The sequence below is a fragment of the Clupea harengus genome, chromosome 21 (assembly GCF_900700415.2).
Source record: "Clupea harengus chromosome 21, Ch_v2.0.2, whole genome shotgun sequence".
Taxonomy (NCBI): domain Eukaryota; kingdom Metazoa; phylum Chordata; class Actinopteri; order Clupeiformes; family Clupeidae; genus Clupea; species Clupea harengus.
Window position 1 is genome coordinate 13,363,811 of NC_045172.1, and position 11,616 is coordinate 13,375,426.

Here is an 11,616-nt window from a genome sequence, read left to right on the forward strand (position 1 = left end):
TGCAACTCTAGGAGGAGCTCAGTAGCAATTGGGGCTTTAAGTGATCAAGTGGTTCGTCCTCAGATCAAATTCTATAGATCACATTGTGGAAGTATAACAGGGTCACAAATCACAATTTCCATGCAATTCATGACATCAAGCAGGGAAAACAACCCCCGCAAGGGAATAAAAAAAACTCTAGCACATCTGCCGTCACAGATAGCATATCACATGAAAAACTGAGCAAAAAAGTAACTATTAAATGCAACGGAATTATAAAACTACAAAATAAATGTAAGCCATTACAGAAAAAAAGTATGTAATTCAATTAGTTGCTAATCAAGTAATAAGTTACATCATTTTGATGAAGTGGAAGTTACATTACTTATTACATTTTTAACAGGTTAACTAGTTATCTGTAAACCATTACATTTCAAAAGTAATCTTCCATACCCTGCTGGCTAGCATAGATGTTGGCAGTAACACTGATGCACATGGCAGAAATCTTAATATGTCCAACGACCACAAGGCAAAAACATGTACACACTGAACATCTACTTTGCTTGATTTTGCATCAACTCCCTGGATAATCTCTGTATAGACAGGTAATGTTTCCAATTCCATTGAATCAATATTAAATATATGGAAATGGACTATGAGAACATCCTCTATACACATCCGCTTCCATGCTGAATGCATGAATGGATTCTATTGGAATCTAAGCTGAAAATGAAAGTGGACACTCAGGAACCTGCCTGCAGAATAGTCTTACCACTTCTGAAATGTACTGTGGGTGGAAAAGCTTGAACAGGGAAGAACACAACAGGGATATATTTACAGGGGTGATGGGTCTACCTCTGAGGGGGGGGGGGGGGGGACCCACACGTGGGAGGTATTACCTCAGCCATGTAAAGTAAACTGTGACACTAGCATGCCTGATCAACCCTGGTGGGGAGAACTGAACAAAAGGGTTAGATATTGAAAACGCTGAACCAGCGTCACCCCCAGGTTACATTCCGGCGTGTCCTACAGAGGTATGATTTCTATTCCATATTACGCTCAACAGTGATGCAACCATGGCAGAAAGGTTATCAGCGTACTCATTTCATAGGCAAATGGTGAACAATTTATCAAAACCTGGAACACAAGGGCAATACCTTAAACCCAGCTCTTCCTTGAAACTTCTAGCAGCTTTAGCATGCAACTAAGACCTGTGAACCATCCAGCACAGAACACTTCTACCAAGATCATTTAAAACAAAATAATTTCTCTTCTGCTTTATGATTTCTAAAATCAGTAACTATTCCTGTATTCAAGCTTGTTGACAACTCAGTGAAGTACAAATATAACTTACAAAGCATGGATCAAATAAAGTAAGGCTGTTCCACTGGTGTAGCTGCTGGGAATCTGTACGGGCAGCATATCTACTGGATGACCTCACACACGCACTACAGAAAATGGTCGGTGAAACCATATTTCGTATATCTCTGTACATCATTTTATTTACATGATACAATTTAGCAGTAAATGTCAAGTAACAAGATTATATGCGCAATACATAAATATAAAGATGGTTTGTACAAACTTGCAAAACTAAAAACTGACAAAGACAGTTGCCTTTTCACGTGTAATCTCACTTGCCCAGGAGTCAAGAGCAACGAAACGCAAACGGCGATCACACTGATGGGCTCACGCACACACCTCACAAACAAAATTCACTCTCAAGTGAAGATACACACTTCAACTTCCAAATCCTGTTAACACATTTGACAAGCAACCCGTAACACACACACACACACCACAAAAGATTTCACAAACTAAAAAAAAAAAGAGAAACAAAATAAAAATGTTCATTACAGAAGTGAAATATTGATCAAAACAATAACAGGACTAATGTTATCAACCTCAACAATGTCATTCATCTTATTCAAACATTTTAGCACAAGCCATGCAGATCACCCCTCCCATCACAACACATAAGACAAATCAATGAAAAACAAAACAAAGGACTTGATCTCCATCAGACCCTAGGTCACATCAACACTCAGGTCAGAGTCTAGATGCAGCGGCAAAGAATGGACCAATCACCGCTCTCCACCTCCCACATGCGGGAGGGTGATGCTAAAATGAATGTGTGAAACCTGTCTCTCTCTCTCCACACATACACAGCGGTTCAGAGGCATCAAGTCCACACTGACCATCCCTCATAGTCCAGAAGGCTGCTGGTAGATGCAGGAGAGTACTGGATGTACTCTGATTTCAGCCAACATCTTGATGGTTTTCAAAGTCTTAATTAAATTAACAATTAAAAGGGAGGCATCATTGTACAACAAACAGGCTTGCAGGTTGCTGCCAGGTGAGAACATGCCCATTCACACCAATCAGGATACTCTCATATCCGCACACACAGACACACACACTGCTACATGCACTCCTCTCTATGACTCACTTCAATCTCTCTCACACACTCTCTCTCTCTCTGCAGGCCATTCAGCTGAGCCTGCACATTAGGTTGTCCTGACAAACAGCCAGGACGGGGAGTAAACGGTCTTCAGTGGGTCTTACTGGCTATTGCTGCCCAAGCCCCACCCCCTACGCAGAAATGGACAGACAATCACATTATGGACCTCATCACAATCAGCACAGGGACACCAACCAGCCTATCAGGTGCTCCTACAGACTAACAGGCACAACGCAGGGCTGAAAACAGCTCTGGTCTGCTAACATGTTTTAAACTTTTTTGAAAAAGAAAAATGAAGCTTAAACATGAGGAAGGCCTGAGGCGGGGGCAGGGCAGAAGGGGATGAGATAACGGATGGGGAGAAATATCGCTCCATGCACCAGCTGAGGACACATACTGTCATTTTAAAAAAAAGAGAAAAAACTAAGTCTTTCTATCGCTGGAGAGCGCGAGTCCATTAGTCAATAATCCCGCAGCACAGGACAGAACGGGGGGAGGCAGAACCATACGGTCCATTATATTCTCTGGATCTTGTCGGCCACCACAACTGGGTTCTCCTTGCGGATCTTGGCGGCCGCCTCGGCCTTGTAGTCGTAGGGGCAGTTGTGTTTGTCCGAGTAGCGGTGCAGGCCACAGAAGATGTTGCCACAGCGACAGTCAAACCCTTCAGAGAGGCAAGACATACGACGGTCACAAAGACATGGAGATATAAATGCTTTCTAACTGCTAAGCTCAGGGACATCTACTCTTTGTGTGCGTTTGTTTAGTACAACTGAACTGAAATCTTAGACAGTGTGTGTGTGTGTGTGTGTGTGTGTGTGTGTGTGTGCCAACATGGGGAACCACATGGGTGCAGTTGTTAATAGTAATAGTATTTATTGTCACAATAGGGCTATTGCTCGTAGCTTGATTGTTCTCTCCTTTGTACGTCGCTTGGACAAAAAAAAAAAGCCTGCTAAATGTAAATGTTAGTAGTGGTGATGGGGCCCTTACCTGTGAGGCCAACCTTCTTCCTGCAGGTGAAGCAGCGGCTCTTCTTGGGTTTAGGGGGCTCTGGTGCTCCTGCCTCCTCGGCTCCTGTTGCAGGAGTGGGTGAGGCCACAGGCTGAGTAAGCACTGCAGGGAGAGACAAGACATATGCTCCTCACTTCATCCAAAATGACACGTCAAAGTATGACATACTATTTGTATCCACTTCACAAAACCACATGCAGTGCAATGACGCGCATGTTTAGCTTCTGCTCAAGCTCATTAGGCATCACTCACACACAGACCTGGCTCTGCGTTATCTGGTGCCTCCTCCTGGCAGGAGATGCTCATCTCAGTCATCTGCTGTGTGACCGGTAGAGCAGCTGCTGCTGCTGCCGCTGCCGCCGCCACTGTTGATGCACTGTGGAGTCAGACACATGAGCCATTACTCGCACAAAAACACCACAGAAATACAGTATTACACACAAATATCAAAACCCTAAATCTTCCAGTAAATTGACATACATGCATTGTTTTTAAGCTAAGCAATGGTCTTCATCACACAAACAGCCCTACTGAGACACACTGTTGGTCACTCTAGCAGCCAAGTATCCATGCTCACCTGGCTGAGTCCACCCCACTGACTGCTCCACTCAGAGTGGCCTCCAGCCGCTGGATGGCCGAAACCTCAGAGGGGGAGGGGCTACTGGACAAACCACTGGAGCCTACACACACAAATATAATGAACTTTGACCTCTTCAGTACAAACCAGCACTCTACTGGATAGTAACCATGAATTAATACATATGATTCTCTTGCTAAATCAGTTACTGCAAGAACATATTAAGAATAATGTACACATTAAAAAAATAAAAATCTTGACAGAGTTGGAATAAATATTACACCAAGGAAGTGATGTCAGACATAGGCACCTTCCTTACCCATAGTGCTGAGTGGGCTGACTCCTCCACTGTTCTGTCGATTCAGGGTCTCCTTGTAGCACACCGAGCACATGCCACTGGTGCGGGGGTTGCCATAGAAACCACAGCCGGTGGCACACATTATGGGCACTGCGCTTGGGTTGGTTTGCTGAGCCATGTCTACACAGAGGACACACAAATTCGTCAGGCATTGAGAAAATAGAGCTGACAGTAGACTCAAATGAGCTGGGTGTTTGTCGAGTATGATCTACGGGAAGCCCTAAACCTCACAGCAACAGGGTCTAGCAGCAACAGCATAAACCTTTCAAAAGTACACTACATCTTCAGTTTGAGGAATGCCCTCTGTGTGGCTATTGCACAGTATATTTGAAGAGACTGTTGATGTGACGCAAGAGGAACAGGATGAACTGTGCAAGTGATCTCATTTGGGTGATCAATAATGGTGATTGCACTTGCACCCTGCAAGTGTATCCCTCTTAAGCACCAGCTTGGCACTGCTGCCTTCAGACACGCGGCAGGGACAAAGCGTGTGGAGCAGCTGGCTGAAAGGCTCAGGACATTCTGTTCAGATGGAGCCAGATAACACACCACCACCACCCCCCTCCAAACACACACAGGACACAGACAAAATAAGCATGCCATGGTTGGTTCCTCAAAGGTCCCTGGTGCATCTATACGAATGTGCCGTCAACAACCACATTTTTCGCATGAAGTGCGGCTCACAGGCCCTTGCTTTTGGGGCTTGGAATAATACTTCACACATGTAATTTTCAGTCACACACCGTAGCCTCGAGAACCCGGTGCAACAACTCCATCACGTGCGTGGCTGCTGACTGCACATGGACGCTGGTATTAACTTTCAGTCACAAGGGTGCAATGTGACATGTTGATCTCAAAGACACGCAACCAGGCCAACACCACACAACCACAGCAGACGCTATTTATATCGGCGGAAGCCCAGCTATGGGGCTATTACATCACAGTGCACGAACCGCCTGCTTGCGACGCGTCGCCTTCTCCTCGCTCACACGTTGCAAGGCAGCCCCGCTATTGTTTATTTTGTTGGAACCACACATGTTGAACCGTCTGTCCTAACATGTTTTGTCATATCATCTACCCTGCCTAAGCCTGGCGAGCTAAGCAGTAAAACGAACACTACCCAACGTTAGCGGTCTTAGCTTCTAATCGTCTATGGTGAAATCAAGATATAGATTTGCAACTAACTTATTTTCATTGTATTTGTATTTAGACAATGTAGTGTGGACTTGAACCAGTACTTCAGGTGGAGTTTGTAAATAAAATGATATAGAATTCATAATAAGAATGCCAAGATAAGTAAATGCTAGCAAGATATGGATTCACTATGATATTTTGAACAGCAATCGTGGCTAGAAGCCATTCTAAATGCAATAGGTAGACACAGCGCTTGTTGTTGCTGGTTTACACCGTGTTAAAATAGACTTGGGGCATTCGTTTTGGGCCAACTGAAGACGACACATGTAAGCAAAGTTACAACAGCGACAGACGTGGATTACAGAGACCCTGGATGTGTCAGAGCCCGTGGTGGGTGGCAGACGCAATGGCGAAAGGCCTCGTCGAGCTCTTTAAATTCACTGAGTCATGCTAGCGAATGTTGCCAGCTAACGTTAGCCGCAAAGCTAACAAAAGGTTACACGAAACTCGCCAGGACAAAGCTCAAGTATTTAGCCCGTAGAAACTCCCATCAACTAAAAACACAGACTAAATACAAGAATAAAACTTCAACTGTTTCAATGTTACGTCAATATGCAAAAATCCATCTACCAAGTTATATCGTTAGTTCAAATACTTGGTCTTACGCTAACGATAGCCATCAAGTTCTTTGTCTCCTCTTTGTTCCAAACCACACACTTCCTTTGGTTTTGCACTAACATGAGCAGTAGCCTGAGGCAGATAAGCTGTATTAATCTTAAACAATGACGAATAGTACAAATCCTTTGCTAGATATTTTCATTAATGGGCACTGAAATGAAGACACGTAGCTATAGCTAGCTCGCCTCGTCAATGAGTAGCTAGCTTGGCTAGTTTAACGTTACCTCACTGGAAAAGTTCCTCAAAAATATACCACACTGAAGATTTAGAATATGTCAAACAATGTAAGTTACTGGTTACCGATAGCATAACTGTTATATTATATTACCATGTTACGACATGGTTAACGTTATACGGTTAGCGTTAGATAGCGAAGCTAGGTAGCATATCAGGAAACCTAATAGATACATGGAAGCACTCGCCAACTGGGTGGCAAAATACAGATCTGCTGGGCATTATTCTGTTATTTTCTATTAAGTGTAACTAGCTGTTCTGAAATCGTAAATACACATAATCCATATGTTAACATACGTCTCAAAGTTCGTAAACACCACCAGCCCAGAAAGTGGTGAAGTAACATAGCCTACTGTTTTAGCGGAAACAATTACCTTCACCTTAGTTTAAGGAACGTTAAATACCTAAGGTTAACTCATGTAATCAATAGCTCGCTTCCTAAACGAACATCGACTATGAACCCCACCACAAAAAAACAAACCCAGACCTCTGTGGGCTTTGGGTACTTTCGGGATGAAGTAACAAAGTTAGAAAAAAAACTGGCTAACTTACCTTTTTTGTACAATGAAACGGTCTATAAATTAAGTCGGATCAGATGAAGAAAAAAAAAAAAAAGACTAGGTAAGTACCCTTTAGTCTGCTACGTGTGGCTTGACGCTCAGGCAAGCGCTGCTGGTTTCCGTCGCTTGTTGTTTGTTGCCTTCTTTAGTAAGAGCCTAAAGAGTGGCCTCCACCCAATCAGGTGCGTACTTTTTCCATTACGTCAGGCACAATGTGTAACGTCATGAAAAACCAGAGGGTGGGGATTGGGTGAAGCTACTTTACTTGGAGCACGTTCAATCTGAAAACAGCGTGCACCGTTTTGCTACGGTTTCCGGGTTGAACGACATGTTTCCTAGTCTAAACAGTGTGCAACATTGAGGTAAGTTTTCTCTCGTTTGGTGGGTACGTCAGAGGTGTTACCCAATCAGCAGCGACGCGTATATAAACCCCATCATATTATGAGGGCAGTGCGCACAATGTACACAACTGAAGTCCTTTACAAATGCAAGATAAAGTTGAAAAATAATTAAACACGTATTTACAACGATTTCGTCAGGCTCCAAAAAAATATTCGAGAAGAAAGCAAAGAATGGCCTTCTGAGCTGTGCTTGTGTAACACAACAGGATGTTCAATGCACCAGTTTCGTTTTCGATAAACGTTTTAGCCTACTTCGCTTTTTCAGGGCTGAAAGCAGCCCGAGACTGTGTTTATCATACAGCAACAATACAATTAAGGCATGTACACACAACAACAATGTTATGGTAAACAGCAATGTTGTTCGGAACACTATGATTGTACATAGGCATCTTCAGTGTGAGTCAACTCAGGAGTTTCATCATTGGACATTTAAGAATTGCTCAATAGCTGGCTAGCACCCAAGGAAGACACATACAAACATGTTAAGGCAGGTTAATCATTTTCACCTAACTGGATTTTGAACACTGTCTTTAACCACCTTAAATGGGGTTTCCTTCAGTTCTGTCTGTGGTTGTGATTTCGGATTAAAGGTACAGGTGTAACCTGCGTTGTATAGACAAGCACAGTCCCGCCCTGGACATTAACTTACAACCTCGGGCATGGGAGGCGGGCATACAAGGAGACAACTGTACTGTCTGCCTCTAGCAAATCTCTCAACGGGAGACTTTGGATTTTTTTTAACACGGGTCCTATTTTTCCATATTTTTGGATCCAAAGTTTTAATAGGGGCAAAAATGATCGAAATCAATCTATTGAGTTAAAACGCTATAACCGGCAACCACAAAATGGCTATACAATGTAATCCAATGGGACCATGCATCCATGTCAAGGTAAACTGTTTATTAGGGTTCACGTTCCTCTAGCTGTCTGACCACTGTGCACAGTCATTGTTTCAGGTGGCCTGTCCCCGACTAGATATGTCCCCGTTTTCAACTGTGAATTAGTCCTCAGAAAGACATAGGTTCTACCAATGATAGGTAGCGGATTTGTATAGGCTATATTTGTTTTACTATGTCACTTTTTCAGCTACAGTCTCTCCAGAACTGGTGCTAGCCCAAGGAGTGTGTTTAGGGTTTGGCTATTGGACTATAGCCATTTCTCTTTTTTCTACCAAAATATTGAATATGAATATTAATTATGAGCCTATACAACCACTGATTCTATTGTGTTAAACATGGCTATCCCCGCCCCATCACTCACACACGGGACCTGACACACATGCACACACTAAGTGTTGCCAACCTAGCGACTTTCTTGCTAGACTAAGTGACATTTCAGACTCTCTTAGCGAGCTTATTTTGTAAAAGCTACCAGCGACACATCTTGCAAGTTATTAAAACCATTAGGCCATAGTCTACTACAGTCTAGTCTCTTACCAAACCAGCGAATGTAGTTATCAATACATTACAAGTCAGATCCATGGTGTAAAGATGATTTAACCTCACGACATGAGAACATGAATATAAAGTACAATCGTGTTCATTCATTATTATCACGTAATTTCAACACAAGCCTGTAGCGACAGTCTCTTAGCAAGCAAGTGAGTATGTGGTATAGTTAACTTATTAACACAACGTTGTAAAAACGTCTTCACATAAATGTTCCTTAACTAAAAGTAAAAAAAAAAACGCGCGTCTTTAAAAAAAACATGGAACAGCACCAAAAGGTCGTAGTGGCCAAAATAATATTACATCCGTAGTGGTTTATGGACCTGTGCATTTAATTCATTATTTTAGATTCCCAAAAAGAACGTTTCGTATCCCCATTGAGGTGTTATCAAATGTGAGATATATGAGTAGAAAGCATTGAAAATACTTGGGGAATTAAAACTTTCTATGTAAAATTAGTTTCTATCAAATTTATAGGATGTAAATGCTACTACTTTGAACATAGTAAAATACTACTCCATCAGATTGTCAGTATCTTTGTTGAAATGTAAAGTTTTTTAGTTCTTCCCTTTGTCAAAGTGTGTTTAATTATCATGTATATCCTCTGTACTGCTCAAATTAACTGAACCAGCAGACTTGGATTAATTCTTATGACACAGAACCTATTGTTGTAGATGGTATAATTAAGCTGAGAAAAAGCTAAATTGTTTTAATTTCAGCAGGACAAAACGACAGTGTGTAATATTTCAAAGAGAGTTCCATTTTTATTTATGATCATAGTTTTATTGACAACATGTGAAAAAATGTATACATACCTCAGTATTTACACAAATGGAATAGCGTGTACTGTTATTAAAGATAACGCATGCGTCAATAGCATCTGTTATGGGTGGCGTCCATCGTGTGTTGTCCAACACAAAAAAACCCGTCCACGTGTCTTGGGTGTGGGTCCAGTGCGGGCATTCCTTGGCGAGGACCTCAGCGGCAGGGGCAGGGCATGTGAGAGTCCTGGAACACAAAAAAGCAATAATAGTTCCTAGGTTAATCATGTTGTAACATTACGATATAATGCAAAAATGTCCGTCCAAAACGTTATGTTAACTTACCCATTGCTGCTGGAAGTTCCTGGTGGTCGTCTGTCGGCATCTCCTGCTTTAGCAGTGCACCAGCAGAGAGCGGCTGGCCAACAGATTCTTGGAGGCAGACTTCAACTCAGCCGTTACAGCTGGATCAAACACAGCAGGGAGGATGACACCTGGCTGCTTAAGGTTCACCAGTCATTGGTAGTTCCACTGTGCCACCCCGTTCATGCTCTGGGCCTGGAACAATTCAGTGGCCATCCGCTCTCTGCTGGTGCACTGCTAAACTCTTCACACCTGGTTAGGCTGGAGCTATGGGAAAGTAAATAAACCAGTTCATATCTTTATGTTACTGAAATGAACACGACATTTGATTACATAAACAGGATCACAGTGTTTTTACCATCAACTCATGATGCCTGCAGTTGAGCAGTTGTATCATAAGAGTAAACTCGTTCTGCAGAGTGGGGTCGTCCTTAATTCGTCTGGCTTCTTCACATGGCTCCTGAAGGAGAAATCCGAGTGGTCACTTGCGGAACATAACACTGATTTTCCCTGGGAAGAACACCACTCTGTGCATCTTGACCTAGCATAAACTAAAAATATATGTTTTAGGTTTATTTTAAGATGATGCTTTAAGAAGATACTCGTGAAACAAACAGCGATATTGTAGTTATTTATCACATTAAATAACATGACTATGATTGGAAGTAGTGAATATCAAGTACAAACTCAGATCTGGGAAAAAAGGGCGGTGATGCAGAAAGCACAGAAGTCAGAATACAGTAACCAAGCAGGGGATGATTGCAGACTACACTGTAGGAAAATATATTTCCACTAATGTGCTTCTAGACCATCCACAGGACTTTGTGGGCGTGTGGAAAAGGGTCGGGGTTAAGAAACACTTAAAACACCTAAAAAACTGGAAGGGTAGATGTGCGAGAGTAGCTATGATGCAGCAAACTACCATTGTAACTTGAGATGATGACAGAGCTGCAGTTAATGATGATAGTCAAGTACCTCTGTTTAGACACAAGAGGGCAGCAGAGACCAGCAGAAAATGAAAGACTTTTGAATATGGGGGGCTATTTGAATGCAATTGGGTGTCCATCAACAAAAACACAGAATGGATAAATTAAATCTATTTGAAACCAGCAGAGATGTATCAATTACACCACTGATGCTCTGAGGGCCCTGGGGGAAACAATTGGATGCCACATCTAGAATGGCAATGCAGAACAGAATGGTTTCAGACTAGATGCTTGCAAAGGAAAGCGGAGTGTGTGCTATGTTTGGAAGTTACTGCTGTACTTATATTCCCAACAACGCAGCCCCCATATGGGGAATTCACTAGGGCAATGACCAGGCTGAAATGTTTGCGGCATGAACTCGCAGAGTATGCTGGACAGAATGGCATTGATTCAATATTAACATGAACACGGATGGTGACACAGTCACCTATAAGTGCCAGCCTACTTAGTGTTAACCAATAGCTGAAGTGGCAGCATTTAGTAGTAACCTGTGATTGACTACTTATTAACATATATCCAATGACTATATACTAGTTAACATACTGTATAACCAATCACGTTAGGCCACAAGGCACAATGAAGTAAAATTAAGTCTGAGTACTGAAGTCTGAGTACTGTATTTAAGGTAAAATGAAAGGCGTTAGCCTACGAGTATTGTATTT

At 42.4% G+C, this 11,616-nt stretch overlaps 1 protein-coding gene and 1 long non-coding RNA gene across 4 annotated transcripts; both read right to left on the bottom strand.

Annotated features, from left to right (window-relative positions):
* Positions 1–1,454: 1,454 nt before the first annotated feature.
* On the bottom strand, positions 1,455–7,196 carry zfand5b (zinc finger, AN1-type domain 5b). Of its 3 annotated transcripts, none has more exons than XM_012840675.3 (6): positions 6,988–7,196; positions 4,351–4,509; positions 4,032–4,134; positions 3,707–3,830; positions 3,434–3,556; positions 1,455–3,104 (listed from the first exon to the last, which is right to left on the bottom strand). In XM_012840675.3, exons 2-6 carry the CDS (start codon positions 4,505–4,507, stop codon positions 2,898–2,900), a joined length of 714 nt encoding a protein of 237 aa, XP_012696129.1. In that variant the 5' UTR covers positions 4,508–4,509; positions 6,988–7,196; the 3' UTR covers positions 1,455–2,897. The 3 variants fall into 3 exon arrangements, with proteins under 3 accessions (XP_012696129.1, XP_012696130.1, XP_031414508.1); XM_012840676.3 differs by having other exon boundaries at positions 3,715–3,830; positions 6,988–7,170; XM_031558648.2 differs by having other exon boundaries at positions 7,065–7,157.
* A 2,458-nt stretch (positions 7,197–9,654) lies between these two features.
* Positions 9,655–11,000, bottom strand: LOC116218168. Its single transcript, XR_004162708.1, has 3 exons — positions 10,327–11,000; positions 9,951–10,235; positions 9,655–9,852 (listed from the first exon to the last, which is right to left on the bottom strand). It is a non-coding gene; the product is annotated as an uncharacterized LOC116218168 (long non-coding RNA).
* Positions 11,001–11,616: the final 616 nt, after the last annotated feature.